This window comes from Nicotiana tabacum, chromosome 8 (genome assembly GCF_000715075.1).
Source record: "Nicotiana tabacum cultivar K326 chromosome 8, ASM71507v2, whole genome shotgun sequence".
Classification (NCBI taxonomy): Eukaryota; Viridiplantae; Streptophyta; class Magnoliopsida; order Solanales; family Solanaceae; genus Nicotiana; species Nicotiana tabacum.
The window spans coordinates 119,058,705-119,082,572 of record NC_134087.1 but is presented as its reverse complement, the minus strand read 5'-3'; the positions used below and the strand labels follow the sequence as shown (position 1 = coordinate 119,082,572).

At 39.0% G+C, this 23,868-nt stretch overlaps 1 protein-coding gene across 1 annotated transcript; it reads left to right on the top strand.

Moving 5' to 3' along the window:
- Positions 1 to 19,296: 19,296 nt before the first annotated feature.
- LOC107760588 (hypersensitive-induced reaction 1 protein-like) lies at positions 19,297 to 23,563 on the top strand. Its single transcript, XM_016578661.2, has 6 exons — positions 19,297 to 19,593; positions 20,176 to 20,367; positions 20,544 to 20,664; positions 20,790 to 20,881; positions 22,275 to 22,371; positions 23,001 to 23,563. Exons 2-6 carry the CDS (start codon positions 20,179 to 20,181, stop codon positions 23,357 to 23,359), a joined length of 858 nt encoding a protein of 285 aa, XP_016434147.1. The 5' UTR covers positions 19,297 to 19,593; positions 20,176 to 20,178; the 3' UTR covers positions 23,360 to 23,563.
- The last annotated feature ends 305 nt before the right edge of the window (positions 23,564 to 23,868 follow it).

Here is a 23,868-nt window from a genome sequence, read left to right as displayed (position 1 = left end):
TGCTTCTTGCAAGGATGCTTTGGATTGCAACTATTTCAAATTTCCAAATAAAGAACAATTATTAGTTTGAAACGGTGGTTGGTTTTGTGTCCTTGATTATTTTGATCACTTGATCTCGGCCCAACTCTTTTGATGAGAACCTCTCTTGCTTGCTGGCTTTCTGGAGATCAGTTTCTCTTCTAAAACCGAGGACCTCAACTTTCCAAAATTTCACATGACGGTTCACCCGTATGGGGCTTTGTCCCTTTCATCTTATTCTGCCTCTGTAGGCATTTGATTTTGGATTTCTTTCATTTTCAATAATTTTGACTTCAGAACATCGGCCATCATGGCTAGCCGGAATCGACTTGATGCACCCGCTGAGGCTGGATGCTTTTCTTTGAATTAGGCTTTTGTTAAGTAGAACCCTATAAAACAAATCTTGCCATATTTTCTTTATTTTAGCTTCGGAGAAGAATCAAACCGAAAAGGATTCAAAGAAAAGTAAGCAAAGGACAGGGAAAATGAATTTAAAGAGAAGTGTCCCTTTCGTGAAGGCAAAGAAGGACTTATTTGGAGTGCATGCAGACTTCAATAGACATGACATACTTCTTGGACTGGATACCCGATCCGTGCAGCTATCCATCTTCTCATAAACCCATGATGAACTGTGTTTTAAAATCGGGAAACTTTGCCAGGACTCTTTCAGTTCCCATGGTTGTAAAGGATTCTCTCTTTTCGATCAATGGCGCCCTTGCGGGTTTTCGCTAATGGACCTCTCTCATTTCTCTTCTTACCGTCGCCTTATAGTGCTCTTTGCAAGTTTTCACTAACAAGACACTCTCATTTTTCAATTTCTCTGCTCACCATCGCCTTACGGTGCCTATGGGTTTTCACTAATAACACTCTCTCATTTTACTTCTCTCATCTTGATTGCGTCCGATCCAAACAACTACGTTCTTCGATTTTGAACATCTTTTAACGATTGATCAAAAGGACTGAACAAGGTTTGGGTCAAAAGAACTTGGATCGAATTACAACTTTGGAACCGTTCAGACGGGATCATCGCCGAACCATTATAACATCTGCCCCTGTTTCACTTTTGGGGGAAATTGGATTTTTATTTTTGTGTGACTGAACCCCAGAGAGAGGCTTCCTACGTATCATTTCAGAATCAAGTCGAACGTAGCTCAGGGAAACATTTTATTTTGTTGTTTTGTTGTTTTTCTTTTTCTTTCTTTTTTTTACAAATGTTTTCAACTTCCAAAGAGGGTAATGAAAGAAAGGTAATCGGCTCAAAGGGTTAGCAAAGGATTGGAGTGTTTGGGGTAGTGAGAATGAAAGCCTTCGTCATCCCAATCGGATAATGTTGTTGCTGCATAAAGACTAGACATAATACCTTTTGACTGCGTCTCCATTTACAGCTGTTTTGGGGTCATTTCCTTCGATGTCTCCCAGGTATAACGCCTCTTTTGGCAACAATTTTCTGATAAAGTATGGGCCCTTCCAGTTAGGAGCGAACTTTCCTTTCGCTTCCTGGTGGTGAGGGAGAATACGCCTCAAAACGAGTTGCCCCACTTCAAAGTTCCTTGACCGCACTTTCTTGTTGTAAGCACGGGCCATTCTTTGTTGATACAACTGCCCGTGGCAGACTGTGGCCATTTGCTTTTCATCAATCAGGGTTAACTGTTCTAGACATGTTTTGACCCATTCGTTGTCCTCGATTTCAGCTTCAACAATGATCCGAAGAGAAGGGATTTCAACTTCTGCAGGTATCACAGCTTCAGTGCCATAAACCAAAAAATACGGGGTTGCTCTGACTGATGTGCCCACAATAGTGCGATATCCTAATAGTGCAAATGGAAACTTTTCATGCCATTGCCTGGAACTTTGGATCATCTTTCTCAGAATCTTCTTGATGTTCTTGTTTGCTGCTTCGACAGCACCATTGGCTTTGGGCCGATAAGGAGTAGAATTTCGATACGTGATCTTAAACTGCTCACATATCTCCCTTATCAAGTGACTATTCAAGTTTGCAGCATTATCCGTAATGATAGTTGCAGGAATACCAAAACGGCTGATGAGATTGGAGTGCGCGAAGTCTACCACAGCTTTCTTGGTGACAGATTTGAGAGTAATTGCTTCAACCCACTTTGTGAAGTAGTCGATAGCGACCAATATGAATCTATGCCCATTTGAAGTTTTTGGTTCAATCAGCCCAATGACGTCCATACCCCAAGCAACAAATGGCCAAGGTGCTGACATGGGATGTAGTTCTATAGGCGGTGCATGAATCAAGTCACCGTGTACCTAAAACTAATGACATTTTTGAACAAAACTAAAGTAATATTTTTCCATGGTCATCCAGTAATAGCCTGCTCGAAGGATTTTCTTTGCCAAGACATACCCATTCATGTGGTGCCAACACACTCCCGCGTGCACTTCATACATGATTCTTTCATCAACACATCTTAACAAGTTAAGATCTGGAGTCCTTTTGTACAATACCTCTCCGCTCAAGAAGAAACCGCCGGCAAGCCTTCTAATGGTTCTCTTTTGGTCACCATTGGCTTGCTCGAAATATTCTTTCATTTTTAGAAATCTATTGATATCATGATACCATGGCTGAACATTTGGTGTCATCTCAACCCTGTTGCAGTAACCATGCCTTTCTCGGATTTGGATCTCCAGCGGGTCAATGTGGAGATTGCCTGGATATGGCAACATCGATGCCAAAGTAGCGAGTGCGTCAGCCAGTTCATTCTGAAAATGAGGGATGTACCTGAATTTGACTGACTTGAACCACTTGCTAAGATCTTCCACATGTTGCCTATTTGGAATAAGCTTGACATCTCGAGTTTCCCATTCACCCTGAGCTTGTCGGATAATCAAGTCTGAATCTCCCATGATCAACAATTCTTCGACATCTTGGTCGATTGCCATATTCATACCCATAATGCAGGCTTCATACTCAGCAGTGTTGTTTGTGCAGAAAAATCGAAGTCGGGTCGTGGCTGGATAATGCTGACCAGTGGGTGAGATCAAGATTGCCCCGATTCCGATGCCTTTTGCGTCACAGCTCCATTGAAGAACATTTTCCAAGCAGTGGTGTCTTCTGATGTTACCTCAACTAAATTCACCTCATTATTCAGAAAGTAGGTACTTAGAGGTTGATATTCATCATCAACAGGGTTTTCAGCTAAGTGATCTGCTAAAGCCTGGGCCTTCATTGTCGTGCGGGTGACATAGACTATGTCAAATTCAGTGAGCAGGATCTGCCATTTTGCTAACCTCCCTGTGGGCATTGGCTTTTGGAATATGTACTTTAAAGGATCCAACCTAGTAATGAGGTAAGTGGTGTAGGCCAACAAGTAATGCCTAAGCTTCTAAGCGACCCAAGTTAGAGCGCAACAAGTCCTTTCCAACAGGGTATATTTGGCTTCATAACTTGTGAACTTTCTGCTCAAATAGTAGATTGCCTGCTCTTTTCTCTCGGTCACATCATGTTGCCCGAGGACACATCCGAAGGAATTCTCCAAGACTGTCCGATACAAAAACAAAGGCCTCACAGGTTCAGGTAGGACCAAGACTGGTGGGTTCGACAGATACTCTTTGATTTTGTCAAAGGCTTCTTGACACTCATCCGTCCATTTAATTGCTGCATCTTTCTTTAACAGCTTGAAGATGGGTTCACATGTGGAAGTCAACTGAGCAATGAATCGGCTAATGTAGTTCAACCTTCCCAGCAGGCGCATGACCTTTTTCTTGGTTCTTGGAGGAGGCAAATCCCGAATAGACTTTATCTTTATTGGGTCTAGCTTGATGCCCCTCCGACTGACTATAAATCCCAAGAGTTTGCCAGACGGAACTCCAAATGTAAATTTAGCTGGATTGAGCTTCAAATTATACTTATGCTGCCGCTCAAAGAACTTTCTCATGTCCCGAACATGGTCGTCTTGTGTTCTGGATTTGATGATCACATAGTCCACATACACCTCGATTTCTTGGTGCATCATGTCATGAAACATGGCAGTCATGGCCCTCATATAAGTTGCCCCGGCGTTCTTCAGACCAAAAGGCATGACCCTGTAACAGCAGGTGCCCCAGGGTGTGGTGAAAACTGTCTTTTCTATATCTTCTTTATCCATCAACACCTGATGATATCCTGCATAATAATCCACGAAAGACTGTATCTCATGTTTGGCGCAGTTATCAACAAGGATGTGGATATTTGGTAAAGGGAAATTGTCCTTGGGAGTTGCTTTGTTAAGATCTCGGTAACTCACACACATTCGAGTTTTCCTGTCTTTCTTTGGTACGGGAACCATGTTAGCCAGCCACGTGGTGTATCGGATTACTCGGATCACTCCCGCCTTCAACTATTTTGTGACCTCTTCTTTCATCTTGTCACTGATATCAGTTTTGAACTTCCTTTATTTTTGCTGGATATGGGGATAATCGGGGTACTTCGACAACTTATGGACCACCAAATCGACGTTTAATCCTGGCATGTCATCATAGGACCAAGAAAACACATCTTTGAATTCAAACAAAAGTTGGATCAATGCGTCCCCGGTTCTTTCATCTGTGTGAATGCTTATTTTGGTTTCTCGGACTTCTTCAGAACTACCCAAATTAACCGTCTTGGTTTCATTTAAGTTCGGCTTAGGTTTATTCTCAAATTGTTCCAATTCTCGATTTATTTACCTAAAAGCCTCTTCTTCATCATATTTCGGTTTTTGATTCATTATTTCACAATTAGATAGCATGTTTGGATCTGGGCATAAAGTCTGTAAGCATGTCATATTATTTAAAGCCGTATTATTAGAACTGAAAGAAGAAAAAAGAAAAAGTAACAAAAATCAGAATAAATAAAGAGAGATGAACGATGAAATATTGATTTCATTTCATTGAATTTTGAAGATAACAGGGTTTATATTGGAATTTAAAGACAGGATAATAAAAAAAACATCCGAGTTACACCCTGAAATAACTCGTGATGCAGAAAAGGTGGCAGGATTGGACTATTAGGATTCCCGCCTGATTGGGAACGGAGTAGCCTTTCAATTTTGCAACTTGGCATTGGGCCCCATGTACAGCACCTCAGCGGTGCTCGAGCCTTCTCCCGGCTGAACCATGTCAGTTTCATACAACATCTGCCTCATAGCACCACAGATTTCTTCAATTTCCTCGGCCATGAAGGTCTCATCTTTTTCTTCTTCGTTGTACTTGGTCTTGATGAATGTTCTATAGAGATACGTAACCGGCTGAGGTAAGACCCAACCATCGCTCTTTCGTTTATTTGCCCATGTCACATTAGCTTCTGTTGCGCGAAAAGCCACACCGAAGAACTTCTTGGTGGAAGATAGGGTGATAGGTTCCGTGATACCTTGTAGTGACGCCCCGAGTCCCTTCCCAGGCTTATAACCATGCTTGATCATTTCTGCAACGACCATGATAGATGCATTTGACAGGAAAGGTTGAGGACAAGGGTTTCCCTCATATTGATCTGCGACCACCACCTTGAAAGCTTGATAAACTATATGCTCGCTACCTTCCTTAGCTTTGAGACATGGGACTGATAGGTCCCGGTAAATTGACTGCTCATCTTCTCCATGAACCACAATTTCCTATTCTTCGTATTCAAATTTCACCATCTGGTGGAGAGTGGAAAGTACGGCCCCTACCGCGTGAATCCAAGGTCTTCCCAAGAGGAAATTATAAGATGTGTCCATGTCGAGGACTTGAAAGGTCACCTCGAAATCCACCGGACCAATAGTCAAAATCATATCGATCTCACCTATGGTATCTCTCTTGATGCCATCAAAGGCACGCACACAGACATTGTTAGGCCTGATTCTCTCAATTCCAATCTCCATTCTTTGCAAAGTTGAGAGAGGGTAGATATCCACTCCGTATCTGCCATCCAGCATGACTCTATTCACATAGTACCCCTCACATTTAACTGTCAGATGGAGGGCTTTGTTGTGGGCGGCCCCTTTCGGGGGCAAATCATTCTTGCTAAAGGAAATTTGATTGACTACGAAGAACCTTTCTGCCATCCTTTCCAGTTGTTCCACAGTGGTCTCAGTTAGAACATAAGCTTCATTAAGGGTTTTTATCAACACTTTCTAATGCTCAATTGAATTCATTAGCAGAGACAACAAAGAGACCTGAGCAGGAGACTTTCGAAGTTGATCAATTATCTCGTAGTCTACAATTTTTATTTTTTGCAAAAACTCTTCTACTTCTTTGGCACTAACTGGTTTTTTGATCGGGAAGCGTTTCTTCTTGGCATTGTTTACTTCTCCCACATTAAAGTATTTCTCAGGTGGGTTAGTTTTATTTACTTCCCCCAAGATCTCTTTTCTCCTGTAGGTTACTACCGCCTTGTTGTAATTCCATGGGAAGGCAGTAGGATCTATCATGGGCCTCTACGGTGCGCGGCTAATAACCACGGGCTCATTCAGCCTTGGTGAAATTACTGGCCCCCGTACCACATAGGTCCCTTTAGGCACGTACATCTTAGATCCCTTGTTCAGCTCAAACCTTCTTGGAGGGGTTAATGTCATTTGTTATTTCTTATGACCTCGGAGAATGTAAAGAATGACATCTTTTGGGGGCACTGCCCCAGTTTTGATTTCCACTGTCTTTTCTGTATTTTGAGAGGTGGGTTTACTCTTCTTCTCCCCTTTGTCTTGTTTTGCAGTAGCTTTTGGCTTCTTCTCGACATTAGCGATTGCAATTATGGCTTTCAAAGTAGTATCAAACTCCTTATCTTCGCAGATCATTCCAATAACCAGCCCGTTGTTGTGAGCTGGTAATGGGTTGTTGGTCACATTAGGAATGTCTTCATCCTTTAACACTGTCCGCTTTTGTTGTAAGAGATTTTCAACAGCCCTTTTCAGAGTCCAACAGTCCTCAGTTCCATGCCCTTTCGCTCCATAATGGTAAGCACATCGAGCACCGGCTTGGTAAGAGGGCAACTCTGGGTTTTGCCTGGTTTGGGGTACGGGTTGCAACAGACCCATTTGGACCAATTTAGGGAACAGACTAGAGTATAACTCACCAATAGGTGTCAAGTTTGTCCTTCTGGGTGGCTCCCGAGCATGGGCATTGTAGGGGAAATTATTTTGTGGAGGTCGGGGATTATACTGAGCTTGGTGAGGAGGGTTGTTTCTAGGAAATGGATCTTGGTTTTGGTTGAACTATTGTTGTGGCCGAGCGTATGGTTGGGCATTCATTACTGCGCATGGCTAAGGTGCCACAGCATAGGCCACATCCTGATGAGGATAATAATGTTGTGGAGTGTTTGGAGGGAAGTAACTTCTGGGTGGACGGGGGTTTCTTACACCTGAAGTTTCCATTGCTGCTTTTTCCTTCTTCTTTCTGTTTGCTACACCTCTGGACCCGCCTTGAATTGCTTGGGAAGTAGCCCTTATAGCAGATTAACTCAATATGCACCCTATTTTTAGACCATTCTCGACCATCTCACTAATCTTGATGGCCTCAGCAAATGGCTTCCCCATTGCAGACATCATATTCTGAAAGTAGTCAGCCTCTTGGGCTTGAATAAAAACACTAACCATTAACGTTTCATCCATTGGAGGCTTGACTCTGGCCGCTTGTACTCGCCATTTGAAAACATATTCTCAGAAACTTTCCGAGGACTTCTTCTTGAGGTTCGACGGAGAATTCCTGTCAGTAGCTATGTCTATGTTATACTAAAACTGCCTGACAAAATCCTGAGCTAAATCATCCCAAATATGCCAACGAGATATATCCTGATCCATGTACTATTTAGAAGAAATACCCACTAGACTCTCCCCAAAATAAGCCATGAGAAGCTCCTCTTTTCCACCTGCTCACCACAATTAGTTGCAGTACCTCTTGAGGTTGGCTATGGGACCCCCATGCCCGTCATACTTTTCAAACTTTGGGGTTTTGAAACCCAGGGGTAAATGCACGTATGGGAACATACACAGATCAGCGTAGGATACGCTCTTTTGTCCGCTCAAATCTTGTATATTTTTAAGGCTCTGCTCCATGCTCCTCATTTTTCTAGTAATCTCCTCTTGCTCGGGGTTCTTGGTAGTTTTCTCCTGTCCCGCAGTAAACTCGTACCAGGGTTGTTGAGGGTAAGAATTTGTGGCGAACTGGGTAGGTTCTGGTGGAAAGGATGGCACTTGGAAGGTGAAGGATAATGGATTAAAGCTAGGCCTGGGCAAAGTGGGTTGCGCCGTAGCCGAAGTTGGCGGTGCAGTGAATATGTTGGAGGACGCACCTGAAATCACCTAGGGGCGAGCCTCAGAAGGTGTTCCAGTGAAGTGAGATGAGATGCTGGGGTATCCAAGTGGGATATTCGGGTAGCTGATCGGGACATTGGAGTTTCTACTTGCCCTGGGAAGTAACTTGGGGAAACTAGGTATGGCGCTTGGCGACTCCCTACCATTGGACCAGGCATCCCACATTTCAAGAACACGGAAGCGCAGTGCCCTATTCTCATCAGCATCTGCTAACTCGGAGGTTGGGATAATAGATAGCGGGCTATCCTCCAGGATAGGAACTGTTGGCAGATGACTTTCCGTCGACATTTCAACACTTCCTTTTGATCTTGTGAAGTACGGATGTGAAGCCAGATTACCACAGAACCAACCACCTTAATATAGAACTTGTACTCAACCGTAGACAACAAACCGGTTAGTTTGAAGCAATTAACACATAGGTAATCGCACATTGGGGGTGTGATGCACTTATACAGTTAAATGTGTTTCTACATGTTTTGCAACGGCTGCGTGTTTCATCCCGGTTTTTGTTTATCTCCCCGACTTTCTCTCTTACTCTCTTTTGCACTCTCATTTTCTCTCTTTTGGTTTTTTCTTTTGGCTTTCTCTCTCTTTCTCTTTTTTTTGGTTTTTCCTTTGGTTCTTTCCTTCCCATATTCCAATTTTATTGGAGTTATTTATAAAATCATGACCGAATCCGATGAGGATTGCCTACGTATCACGACGCCGTGTAAATCAGATCATTACGTAGTTCAAGAAATAAATGCAAAAAAATAAGGAAACAATTTTTGGGATTTCCAATTTTCTTTAATAAAAACTCTATTGTTCTCTATTACAAAAGAATCCATCATACTTCTTCTAGAAACTCAAAACTACAACATACTCAAAACATTTTCAAAACTAAAAACTGAAGTATAGACTCAACAAATGAAAATTAAGAGTACATAAGTGCTTATGCTCCTGGGGCCTGCAGGACATCATTCGGTCTCGCCACGGGCCTGTGTGCAACATCCCCTTGAAAAAGCTCCAGATCACTCATTATTCGGCGAACAAAGGTCATTGTTGCGGCAAAGAAAGTGGTTCTAGTAATGTCTTCACATTCATGGCACTTCAAGACGATGTAATCATCAATTTCTCTCACCCTCTCCCTGATGATACCCTTTTCTTGGAGCAAACGCCCGATTTGCTGAGACATAGCTTCTAGCACTTGGGTGTCATGATGGTTTTGACTCTGCAGCTATTGCATATCTTCCTCTAGATGGGACATCAATGCATAGCAATGTTCCCTTTCGGCTTTAAAGTTCTTAGCTTGTTTGGCTATCTAATTTTCAAGGGTAGTAAACGTTTTCTTCAAATCTGTGATTGTTCCCTTATATTTTCTTTTCAACTGCCGTACAAACTCCGCCCGTCCTTCTGCATTCTTTGTCAGCTGTGCTCGGGCTCTGGTTAGATTAACCTCGGATTTTTCTAAGTCATCCTGATACTCAGGTACTTTCCTTCTAAGACCACTTATGAGCCTTTCATCTTCTCGACTTCTCTCCTTGTTCTCAGCAGCTATTTTCATTTTTTGGATCTGAGCTCTAAGGGCTTTATTTTCTTGAGCCAGCTTCTTCTTTTCCCCTTCATCGGTAGCAGCTTGTACACTATTGTCAAACTTGAGATCCCTGATTTGTCCCTCCAATTTACTTATCTTGGCCTATAGCTTGCCTCTTTCGTCAACCAGTCCCATTGCTCTCGCGAGTCGTCAGTGAATTGCTGGACGTGGGGTCTTTTAGCAGGTCGTTCAGGTTCCCGAGGGATTTGAAACCTCTTACCAAACCAAGTCATGTAATTAGGGTCTAACTCGCCTTTTGATAGATTCGGCACCCGAGTTTTTGGTTCTAGAAATCTGCACTTATTCCAAATCTGACAAACGTTTCCTTCTAGGAATACAGCTTTTGGACCCAATTCGATAACTTGTCGGCTCAGATCTTCGTCATGTGGGATAGTTTGAAACCTGCCTAGTTAGCGCGTCACCCTATGAGGAGCATATAGCTGAATGCTCCGAAGACATATTAAGAGAAGATAGCACACCTCGACTGACATGTAGATGACTTCAGTGACAGGGAGCCAAACAAAAGTCCACTCAATTTTGTCCGAAGTTAAATAACCCAAATGCGCAAACCAAGCCTCTGTACCTTCTGGAAATTCACAACCCACCATTCGATTTTCATACTCTTCAATGCAATTCAGACCAGTCATGTCGTAGTTCATGTACCCTAAGCGGTGACAAAGATGTTCTTGTATCCAAAGTTGTAGGAGCAGGTTCCAGCCCTGGAAGAATTTTCCCCCTTCTCGGCAGATAGTTAAAGCTCGGTAAATCTCCGCCAAAATCATTGGAACAAGGGTGCCATTAGCTTTTTTAATCATGACGTCGACCATTCCTACAAGACCCAATTCTATGTTTCCATCTTTTCTTCGGCAGATTATGACACCCAAGAATAATACTATAAGGCCAAACCCTGTCGTGCCTCCCATTTATCATTGTTTCCTGAATGGGTTAGGCCAGTATCTGGTGCCTCAAAACCATGGGGATTGCCATAGCGCTGGTACAAGAAGTGGAATGTGCAAAATCCCTTAGATAGATTTCCATCTTGAACCTCCCGACTGATGCTCAACAGATCTAGAAACTTGTGTGGAGACAATGTTCTTGGCACCACCAGGTACCAACTTCTAAGATTCCTACTAAGACCGGCATAACCCGCAATTTCCTCCAGCGTGGGGGTGAGCTCAAAATCAGAAAAATGAAACACATTGTGAGTCGGGTCCCAGAAAGGTGTCAAAGCCTCAATCACATCCAACCTTGGTTTGATTTTCAAAAGTCCCACGAGACTACCCAAAACATTTACCATAGTCTGTCTACTGACTTTTCCTAAGTCGTTCCACCACATATGGAGCTGTAATGGGATTTCCTCAAGAACTGCGAAGGGTTCATTTTCAATTGTGCTCATCTTGCACATTTCAATAAATCATAATTTATTTGACTCAAGATTTTTTTTTCTTTTTCAAAAGTTTTCATTTCAAAACAAAGACCTGGCCTTGCAAATACGACCCTTCAGCACTTCAGGAAAGAAGGTTTTAAGGCTGTGTTCGCTAATCGGCCAAAATTTTGAAAAAGAAATCATAGGTGACTATTCTTGCAAAAACAGCCTTCTGGCGCCCTTTTGGGGACATTTTGGCTATTTAGGTAAGAATACCTTACTTATTTATGAAAAAACAATAAAATTTTTGTTCTTTTGGGTTATTTTGAAAAAAAATGGAGTTGGACCCGTTGAGGGTTGCCTACGTATCCCACATCCGGTGAGAATCAAACTTGCATATTTCGGGCAGTTTTGACATAATAAAAAAAATACCAAATATTTTTTAAAACAAATTTTCTCTCTTTTTTTTCAAAATTTCTACAGAGTTTCGGTACTTTTTGGACATCGGATTTTTCAAAAGCAGGTAATTATCTCTCTCAGCTCTCACATTGATTTTTCTCTTGCATAAATTTTCTCCATTATTCATAAGCCGGTCAACATGCAATCAGGATGGTCTTTTCATTTCGGGTACACCTGTCCTAGACAGACTCAACCCCTGTGTTAAGTCTCCAAAGTCAAATGCATGTGATGCAAACAAGCGTTCCTACTAGGGATCCAGCATGGGGCTTTGTTATACTAGGTTTAAAAACCTGGGTGTATTGTTCTAGACTTGGCTTACCCGAGCGGACAGCTCGAGCCGGGGGGGGGGGGGCAGCGTACCGGGAATACAGAAGCTTCACCGGCTTTGCAACTTGTCCGAACCTCGTTCTAAAATTAGGATATGACTCTAACAGAAAAGAAGTCACACGAAGTGCACACTTCCCAAATGATTTAGAAGACTCAAAGAGAGAGAGGAGGGTTTCGTAGCAATTTATATACAATCCAAACAATATCAAAGCGGTAAAAGCGGCATTTAGCACATTAGGCTCAACATGTAAAAATCAGATAAAACAAGCCAACTATAACAGTTATTCTAAGCTCGAATTCTTAAACACTGAACCAAAGTTCTGGGTTTGGATCCCCAGCAGGGTCGTCAGAGCTGTCACACCTCCTTTTTACACCCGAGGGGTATATAAGGGAGTTTTTCCAATTAAAGTGACATTATTCAAAATGGAATTATTTATTTAATTTTTTTTAGAGTCGCCACTTGGAATATTTTAATTGGTGTTCCAAGTCAATTTATTTTAAATTCCAAATCGAGGAAATTCAACTTTCCTTTTGAAGTTTGCGAACCGAAAATTCTAAGTAAGGAATTCTATTAACCGGGGAGAAGGTGTTAGGCATTCCCGGGTTCCGTGGTTCTAGCACGGTCGCTTAAACTATTATAATTGGCCTATTATCTGATTTATTACATATTTTAGACTATTGTGCATTTTTTAACTTATTAACCGCTTTTAATTATTTTAACACACTTTTAGGAAGGTTCAACGTCATTTGAAACATGCCTTGAACCACGTCACATGAAATGTACCCGCGGTTCGCGACACGTTCTATTTAACATTGTTAGGAAATGAATTTGGGTCACATGAAATGCGCACCCGGAGTTGATAAATAAAAGAAAATTAATTTATAGAATGCGCCTAAAGCAACTACGAAAGTTCAAATTAATAACTAAGTTTGCGAGGGCCATGGAAGGTTTAATTGATGGCGCACCCCGATTTTAAGAAATTAGTAAAAATTATACGAGGGCCATGAGTTATTTACTGAAATGGCACACCTCGAGTCTATTTTTTCAAAGGATGTTTGAACTAATATTTTGAAGTCCATAGATTATAGCTTGCTTAATATGGCACGCCTCAAGTCTAATTAAAAGAATCACGTTTAATTAAAGGACCAAAGGCAAATTAAGTTCTGCCTAAGTTAAAATCAGTACATCGCTACGAGTAACCTAAATAGAATATCATATTGTCCTAACATTTGAAAAGAGGGGGGGGATTCCATACTCGCGATAAATCTAAAGACAACGAATCAACTTATTTAAAAGGGAACCTAGGATGAAGAGAAAAGCCCAAAGTCGAGATTGAAGTTGCAGGGCGCATAAATGATTTAACTGGGCCATGCACAAGGCCCAATCGCAGATTGTGATTATCCAAAAGTGACTTCACCATACCACCAACTAAATTGAATTAGGCTAAATGAAAATATCAAAGAAACACAACAATTGCACTGATTCGAAAGCTATCTTAGCTTGAGACCGAGCCACCTGAAATTGGGCCTCATGTCAAACCCATTTGAGGTCTTTCAGCAAGCTTGAACATCAAATTGGAATTTGCTGAGACATTTACCTCTGACCCTCATGATTTCGCCATACATTCATCAAATTACATGTAAGTTCAACATTATTTAACAAAAACTTTGAACATTTGAAGAAACAATTGATTAGTATATGAAAACTAACAAACCTTGGCCTATAAGATGACAAACGGAATTAATCTAAACTAACAATCACAAACATAGATTATGACCCTTCATAATGCTGCCAGATATTCTCCATATTTCCATATGCAATTGGAGAAGACCCAACAACCCTTTTCAAAAGAGTACCAAAGCCTCAAACACAAGGTTAATTAGACCCCGACTCAACAGAAAGAAAAAGAGCAAACGAGCTGACTCTTTCATGACTTCACTTTGAACCATTACGCAGATTTAACACCTAAAGCATGAATGACTAAAGTATTTGTTGATGAATAACTTCACATGTCAGGGATCAACATATCAGATTTACACATAACAAGAAAGAGATAGAAAGGAAGAATGAAGAGCGAACTAAATAGCCTAAAAGGACATATGAAAACTAAAATCCAAACAAAAGTTCTTCATTAACTTCTGCAGAAACAACCTTCACCCAAGAACATTCAAGCCACATTTATCTATAAGATTCGAATGAGTACCTGGAACAATAAGAGATAAACAAGGAACTTCAACAATGAAATAGCAATAACAGCAACTCTTAAACAGCAGTAACCAGCAAATGTCAATCATCTAAAACCATCTTTTGAGCCCAGAAGGAGAGTAATGCACTCAAACTTTTTAAAAATCCTAAAATATGATGATCAACTCAATAGAACAGTGACTTCAGACCCCTTTTTTTGTTCTTCTTTCTAATTTTCAATCTTTATTAGTGAGGGTAGGTTCTTCAGCCGTTTATAAATTCTTCATGTTCTAATCCCTACTCATTTCACGGAAAACAATCCTTATATAGATAAATTTAGGGCAGCAGAAATGATTCTATCATTTTAACAATCACCCCTTCCCCAATTTTTATTTTTTCACTTTTAACCCTGAAATTTAAAACCAATTACTGAACTAACCCAAACCCCTCTTTCCTGGAAGATGTCCATTCAATTTTAAGAAGATTCGCTTAATTAAATTCCCCCAAATATCCTTGAACCCCCTATTATTTACTTCAAGATAAAACATGGGTCAAGTTGACCCAACAAACAAACCAAAACCCTGGGCTCAACGACCCGAATGGACCCTTCCCTCTTTGCGCTTCTGACTGACAAAACCCAAGTTTATTTGGAAGGTCAAACCCACAAGAAAATAAGCCTACAGAGTTACAGGAACTCATGAAGCCATGAATCCGAAGAAAACAAAAACAGAAAGAAATTTAAGCAAAATCAAACAACAAAATTAAATAAACTAAAAACGTGCTGACTAAGAATAATTTAGAATTAGCATGCTCACAGGGCGATTGAAAAACAGAGAAAACAAGAAAGAAAAAGCAAAAATCAGAAGGAGATGAGGATGAGAACAAAGCGAGAGATGAAAGAAAGAAAAATGGTCGGAAAATACCTAGAATAGGCGAATTGAAAGTGGGCTTGACTGGACCTTCAACACCCCCGATTTTGAGCCGAAATTGGCATTAATCGCGTGTTCTCGTTGAGAACAGATGAGTAACACCAATTTTAACCCCAATCGTTCAAGGAAAACTCAGAGATTTAGAAATTTTTTCTTTTCCTTCTTCTTTTTTTTAGATCCGGAACTGGTTCCATTTGGTGAGGAGTTGAGGAGATATGGTGGTGGATTGGGACTCAGGGGTGAGTGGGGGTTGTGTGGTCGAAGTTTGAGGTTGATTGGGCCGACCGGTGGAGGCTCAGGAGTTTGGAGGTGGCGGGCTAGGGTTCTTTGAACTTGGGGGAGATAAAGTAATTTGAAGAGGGTCCTAGGTTATCTAACATGTATTCAGACACTTTTATTAAAAATGGGGGAAACGCTTATGACCGTTGGATGAGTTAAAATGAAGGACTGAGATTGACTTAGAACAAACGAACTCAAAACGGTGTCCTTTGGTTAATTAAATAGGACGGACCGGATTAAGGGCGTGGTTTCGGCCGGATCTGAACAGGTTTTTGGGCAAAATCGTTTAGGCTGTGGCAAAAGGCCCAAAACCAACAACCTTGCTTATTTTATTTTCTTTTCTTTTCTTTTCATTTCAATTTTCAATTTTTTTTTCTTCTTTTCTTCTTTAATTAATTAAAACAAAGATTAAACTCTTAAATAAAAAAGAACTTAAAAAAATTAAACTAATTACTTACCTAAATTTACAAAATTAAACAACTCCTAAATTAAAAGAAAAAACTATAAAATTTAAAATTAAAAAGTTAAAATGCAAAGTGAGTCATTTTTTGTGATTTTTCATTTTTATTAAACAAGTAATTTACTAATTAACCTAAAATGTATAAATAAATTCTAAATGCAAATGCAGAGTATTTTTTTTTGTATTTTCATGAATTAAATAAAATTAAACATGCACAAAAAATGCAAATAATTAAGAAAATTCTACAATAATTCCTAAAATGGCAAAGAATTAAAAAAATCTAATTCCTTGGGATTCTGTAGGAGTATTTCATATAGGGGAAAAATCACATGCTCACAGATATAACAAAGCACATTTCACCAAAATTATTCTACATACATGATCTTCAGAAAAATGGCGGCATCGATGTGCAACAAATCTGCTCAAGTGACAATCCATCAGATTTGTTCACTAAATCTTTGTCAACTTCAACTTTTGAGAAGATGTTATACAAGATTGGAATGTGGAGACTCAAATATTTGAAACAAAGGTTTTCATCTGGGGGAGTGAAATACGCGTTGTACTATTTTTCCTTTACTAAGGGTTTTCTCATAGAGTTTTTCTTGTAAGGTTATTAATGAGGCAGCTAGAAATATGTATGTGTACTCTTTTTCCTTCACTAGAATTTTTTCCACTTGGTTTTTTCTAGTAAGGTTTTAATGAGGCACAATATCTTTAATTGAACATCTAGGAGAAGTGTTATGAAAATAATTATACTGTGAAAATAGAAGAAATGGTTAATTTTTTTGGAAAAATGCATAAGTACCCCCTGACCTATACCCGGATTTCCAACTACACACTTTTTCTTTGCGGGAATCCTATTACCCCCTAAACTTATTTTAAATAAAATTATTTGCACCCTTAACACTGACAACCAAACTCTTGGCAAGTGGTGAGCTATACGCGCCCCCACATGTATTTTTAGTACTTTTTTTATTCTTTCTTCTTTTTCTTATCCTTTTTTCTTATTTTATATTATTCTCATTTTTTTTTTGGTTATTTCATTCTCTTTCTTTTTGTTTTGGTCACCGGTGGCATAAAATGGTGGTCATCGGAATTTCACAAACACCATTTTTTCCGGCAACAAAATTTTACCCCGATCTAAGTGTGTTTTGTTTTTTATATATATAATTTTTTTGAAAGTGTAATTTATTTGTGGGAGAAAGAGCAAAAGAAATAAAAACGAATATAAGCTGAGAAAACGTTTCCAGTTAAAATTTCAATACATCATTTTTTTTCCGGTGTGGGAAGGTTTTCCGATGATGAATTCTTTCCCCCCAAATCTGAGTGTATTTTGCTTTGCTTATGAATAGATCTTTTTGAGAGTTTAATTTGTGTGTGAAAAGAAAAAATAGAAGAAAAACGGTTAGACAAAGTCGCCGGTGAATGAATATCCACCGGAATTAGAGAAGAAATGAAAAAAAATAAAAGAAAAAAGAATAAGAAAAAGGAAAAGGAAAAAAAAGTAAGAAAAATGGTAAAAAAGAATAAAAAATAATCTGAAAATCGTTTTTTCTTGCTTCCCACTCTCCTTTGGGAGAGTGAAATACACACACTCTGCCACGTCAGCGTTAAGGGTGCAAATAATTCTATTTAAAATAAGTTTAGGGGGGTAATAGGATTCCCGCAAAGAAAAAGTGTATAGTTGGAAATACGGGTATAGGTCAGGGGGATACTTATGCATTTTTTCCCACTATAAATAATCTTCCTGAAGAAGATTATCCATTTAGTACTCCATTGAAGTTTATTTACAAGTAGCTGATACATACAGGTTGCAAGCAACTCAATGAAATGATTTGCAGCAGCTTCTTATTAAACAGGCAGGTTGCAAGCAGCTCATGCACACAGCTTACAAGCAGCTCAAGAAAAGCCTCGCAGCTGCTTCATTTCTTCTATAAATAGAAAAAATTTCAGTTTATTATGTACATCAGTTTGAAATTGAATAATATATCAATCGCTCCCTCTATACTTATCTTCAGTTTATTACTTTACGGTCTTTGTTTTATAACATATACTAGTTAGAGGGCGGCCCGTGCTGAGCCCGGGCCCAAACTCAAGATAAAAGTTTACTAAATCTAATTAGAAAGATAATTCAAGTCACATTGTCCTTATTCTTTTTAAAATAATTGTATATTTATCAATGATCATTTAAGACTTATTCATCGTTAAAGTTGTTGATTTTTCTAGTAATGGTTGTCCTCTCTATAAAATTGCTTCTGGTAGAGTGTTGATAAAGTCTATCATACTATATTTCTCATTTACATCACTCATTACACCAAAATGCTAACAATCTAAACCCATACTTCACCATCCGTACAAGGCCTGTTTTGCCCTCAAAACACCTCGAATTTTTCTTTTGAAGGAATCCAACATATACATGCTAGAATTATGCTGCATAGCTTCTTCAGTCCTCTTTTATAGTAGCCACTGCTCCAGCAGACTAACATCTATGGCTTACTCCAACTGACCATATAAACTGAAGAACAACTCCCAAAGTTATTAGATGGAGATCATCTGCAAAAATACGTGATAGTTGTTCTCACCTCCTCCATCTGACATAAGACACTGTTGTTCAACATCAGCATTCCTTTTATCTGCAGATTGTTTTGAGTGAGAGAGGCTTCATGTGTTGCCGCCCACATAAAACATGCTACTTTATACATGGCTCTGGTCTTTTAGTCTTTCAGATTACCTTCCCAGCTCACTTATAGATGTTTCGGTGGTATCATTAAGCATTTTGTAGCACCAAATGAAAGTCCATTTTGAATAGTTATGTATTGCTTAATAATACCTTTATTCATTCATGAACATAAAAGCTAAAAAGAGGAAGGAGTAAAAGCATGGAGAATTCCACCATAACATGTTCCACACGTATCATTAACTACAACATGATAAGGACATGAGAGGGATACTATATTTTTAATTCCTTAATCTAATAGGACCGTAAAAAATAACCTTCATTGATTGAATAAGATAGTAAACCTGAAGACAAAAAGTGCTCAGCCCAAAGCCATAAATCGTTCCAATGGCAAACACATGCGGCAATCTAATTATTTGCTGCCATCAGAATTTGGATCTCTAGTGCAATCGGTGAACACCTAGAGGAACATAGCCAAAGTGGAAGATGAATACAAAAGCAGATATTTGCTCCAGCTTTTAACGCATACGAAGAGCAAAGTTTAATAAAAGGAATTTACAAATTTACCCTGGGAAGCAGGACGACGAAGAGCACTTAACTCCCGCTTCTAAATAAGTTTTAACGTTTCCTTTTTTTATTGGAAAAATATTTGCAATATGTACCTAATCCTAATGTCCTCCCTACAAAGAATGGAAAATCAAAAGTCAATAGCTTTTGCACCTATCCATTAGTGGATATCACAAAGTCTTTTTTTTTTTTGGGGGGGGTGGTGGGGGGGTTTGATCTCCCATCCCAGTATTTATCACAATGTCAATGGTCACAATTATAGTGACAAATTGAAAATGATATCATTCAGTTGCAACCTGCCGGCTACAGAAATGGAGGTTCTGCCTTGCCAAGTTCCTCCACCCCCGCCCACAACCCCCCCAACAAACACACTAATCCCAAACAGCTCATATATAATAAACACACTCCCTCCAGCTAGCGAAACCCAATTCAAAATTCTTCATACTTTTTAGCTGCTCCTGTGCATTTTTGCTTGTTTCGTTAGTCGTAAGTTTCTTCTTACTCAGTTCAATTTTGTAAATTGTTATAAACTGAAAATACCTTCTGTAGTTTCTTCAATTTGATGATATGGATTTTTGTTTCTTGCTTTCTTGAACTGAAATGAAAGTTGGATTTTGGTTTGATAAGGTAAATTAGGTTGAATTTTTTATTTTATTTTTTGCTAAGAAGATTGACAGGAAAAAAAACATTTTTCATGTCAATTGGTGGGATATGCCTTTTGTAGATGCATACAGTATCTGTAGAAAACAATAATATAGAATTCTGCAAATTTTCCAGGATATGAACTGCTAATATCGTAAGACTGAATCTTTTTCTTGGTCAACTAGGAGTTTATTGCAAATTCTGCAAATTTTCCAGAAAAGTTTGAATTAGTCCCCAGGTGAATATAGAATCATAGTTCAAAAATGTTACCCCTTTTTGGATTGTGAACTTGGGGTGTTCAAGTGTAATTTGTAAACTTAGTCAAGAAAATTTGTCGTATGAATCTGAGATAGTCTAGGTTCCTTTGGTGTAATGTTTCATGGGTCACTTTTGTGGATCATCTTCCTTTTAATGCCATATTTACAGAGTATGGGCAATATGTTGTGCTGTGTAAAAGTTGATCAATCCACGGTTGCAATTACGGAGCAGTTCGGCAAGTATCAAAATGTGCTTCAGCCTGGTTGCCACTGTCTCCCTTCGTTCCTTGGATTCAAGGTAGCTGGTCATCTCTCCCTCAGGGTGCAGCAATTGGATGTTCGCTGCGAGACCAAGACAAAGGTTTATTCTTTATTCCAAAACTAGAATTACATCGACTTGAAATATACTGTTTTGGTACTTCATAGCTTAATCATCAAAGTCAATCAGAATTCGAACTTTCACAAAGCATAAGTAGGTGATGGTTTTTCAGTATTTACGCCTGCATGACTTATACATTTATTGCAGTAAATGTGCAGGATAATGTATTTGTCAATGTAGTGGCATCAGTTCAGTACCGTGCTCTTGCAGACGAAGCAAATGATGCTTTCTACAGACTAACCAACACTAAGGGTCAAATTCAAGCCTATGTTTTCTATGGTAGATCTCTATGATGTCTCTTTATATACATCTGATGATTTTCCCTTTGACTTGAGTTTTATTCTAACAAATTTATTTCTTCCAATATATTGATTACACAAATCTACATTTTTATGTTTCTTCAGTCATAAGGGCAAGTGTTCCAAAACTCAATATTGATGATGTTTTCGAGCAGAAAAATGGAATTGCCAGGGCTGTTGAGGATGAACTTGAGAAGGTAAGCCAAATCCTCAATGCATCTTTTCACGGATATCATATATAGGGATGGCAATTGGGGCGGGACAGGGCGGGAAGGGGCAGGGAAAACTCTTAATGGGGCAGGGCAGGGGAAAATTTTATTTTTAAAATTTTTTAATAAGGCAGGGCAGGGCAGGGGCAAATTCCAAGTTAATAACTGGGTCAGGTTATTTTTGTTCTTTCTTCCTAATTCCTACTGTGAATATATGCATTATAGTGCGTTTCATGTATAAGCTCAGGTGTTGTAGAGTTCACCTTTCCAATTGTTTTCTACTAATTATTAAAAAATATTTCCTTTCTAGTTATCTCCCATAAAGAAGTTCAATGACTAGGGCTGTTCATTCGGATCGGATATCCGAAATCTGAACCGATCCATTCAATTTCGGATTTCGGATTGTGTTTATTAAAATTTCGGATTTCGGATCGGATTGGTATATTTTAATCCGATCCGAAATCCGAAATTATTAGGCAATGTATAAATATTAAACTTTAATTTCGGATAGTCTGTACTTCCTTTACATCTTCCTCCAAGTTATTACCTTTACAATTGCTGGATTTAGCTATATTGGCACCATAGTACTCTCATAATTGCATAAACATGAATTTTTCTTAATGTATTACCTCTTTTACAAAGAAAATATACATAGTAGTTTGCAACTTTGAGGCATAATAATATCCGAAATCCGATCCGATCCAAACTTTAAAATCCGATTTAATCCGATATAATTCGGATCGGACTCGGATTGCATTTTCTAGAATCCAAAATCTGAAATTCGAATCCAAATGTGCTAAATCCGATTCGATCCGATCCGTGCATAGGCCTATCAATGACTGATATTTATAATTAAAACTTGTTACAGATAAAATGACTAGGATGAACTCTTGAAATGACAAAATCGTTGATGTCCTCCTAACTGAAAGGAAATTTGTCATTATTTGATTGTCTTTGAATACAAATTATTTCATTAATTTGATTTGTAATCTCCAATATATATTTCATCAATATGTGCATATCGTTTTATTCACGAATGTTTTAATTTTTCCTTTCTCACCTTATTTCAAATATATCATAAGGATATGAGAAAATCTTCTTTTGATTTCCTTTTGCTCTAATAATCCCATATTTTCTGTAAAATCATATGTTTTAAAAAAAATTAAATAGAATATTACAAAAAAAAATGAAGAAAAGTTTAAACGGGGCAGGGTAGGGCGGGGCAGGGCAAATTCTGAAAAAGATGCTAAATAGGGCGGGGCGGGGCGGGTTAAAAGCTTAGTAGGCCAAAGCTTGCCCTGCCCTACCCTGCCGTACCCCAATTGTCATCCCTAAATTCATATATTGGATCTCATACAAGTGCCATTATGATCCTGTACAGGCTATGTCGGCTTATGGATATGAAATTGTTCAGACACTTATAGTTGATATAGAACCAGATGAGCATGTTAAGAGAGCTATGAATGAAATCAATGCTGGTATTTCTAAAATCTTTTTCCTCTAATTAATACCCTGTTTGGCCAAACTTTTTTTGGCCAAAAGTGCTTTTTTGTTGTTGCTAGAAATGTTTTTTTTTCCAAAGTTAACGTTTTTGACCAAGCTTTTAGAAAAAAAAAGTATTTTTGAGTAGAAGCAGAAGCAGTTTTTGAGACGTAAAATAAAGTAGCTTCTTCCGAAAAGCACTTTTTTGCAAACACTTTTGAGAAAAATACACTTTAAAATACTTTTGAAAATCTTGGTCAAATACTAATTAATGCTCAAAAGGATTTTTCAAATTAATTAGCCGAATCAGCAAAAGTATTTTTTTTGAAAAGCACTTATAAGAAAAGCACTGTGCAAAATAAGTTAGATTTTAGAAGTTTGGCTGGACAGGCTATAAGCCTACAGATCGCACGTTCTGTTTGTCAACTACTATCAGTAGATAATCTCAACAGGAATATATACATCACTGGATGGATTTTCCTTCCATTAAAAATGTGAATTATTTATGTAAAAGAAATTCTACGCAGTTAAATGGCCGTTTTAGGAGTTGTAGTGCAATCTATGTCTACCAAGCTCTTCAAAGGCTAAAGAAATTTTTATGTCTCAACTGTCTTCAACTTTGCAGCTGCTCGGATGAGGGTGGCTGCAAATGAAAAGGCAGAGGCTGAGAAGATTTTACAAATTAAAAGGGCTGAAGGAGAGGCAGAGTCAATGTATCTCTCAGGGTTAGGTGTTGCACGACAACGTCAAGCAATTGTGGATGGTTTAAGGGACAGTGTGCTCGGCTTCTCAGTGAATGTGCCTGGAACCTCGGCAAAGGATGTTATGGACATGGTCCTTTTAACTCAATACTTTGACACCATGAAAGAAATTGGCGCTTCCAGCAGATCATCTGCCGTTTTCCTTCCTCATGGGCCTGGTGCTGTAAGAGAGGCAGCAAGCCAGATTCGTGACGGACTCCTTCAAGCTTCTACTGAGCGTTAAATGTTCTCTCTCAGAAATGTCAATATGTTTCCCTTGAAGCAGCTATTTTCCCTTCTGTCTTTATTTTAAAAGTGTGGAAATATGTGGTGAGATTGACTTTGAAGTTGTGATTAGTACTATCCTATGTGCAGAAGTATGTAAATTTTTGAAGTTCTTCAGACCCTTTTTAGAAGAATTATGAATTGCTATCTGATATTTGGCAGCTTACCTTTATGCTTAATCAATTTTAGCTTCTTCCCTATTTTGCTCTTCTGGAGCAATCGTGCTGCCCAATTATAAATCATTCATATCATGGTCCTTTACTTAATAATTGTCATTGGTTCAGTGTACGGGTAAAATCGGGGATAAAGCTACTTCCGATTTCCCGATAAAGAAACGAAAGGATAGCGCCATCCGATATCACCTCGGGTAAAGCCGAGGGCTCCCATAGATCAAAGCCCGGGGAGAACGAATAGTGCGATAGGGGTCCAAGAATTACCAAAAAAAATCAAGAAACGTGCGGAAGCTAA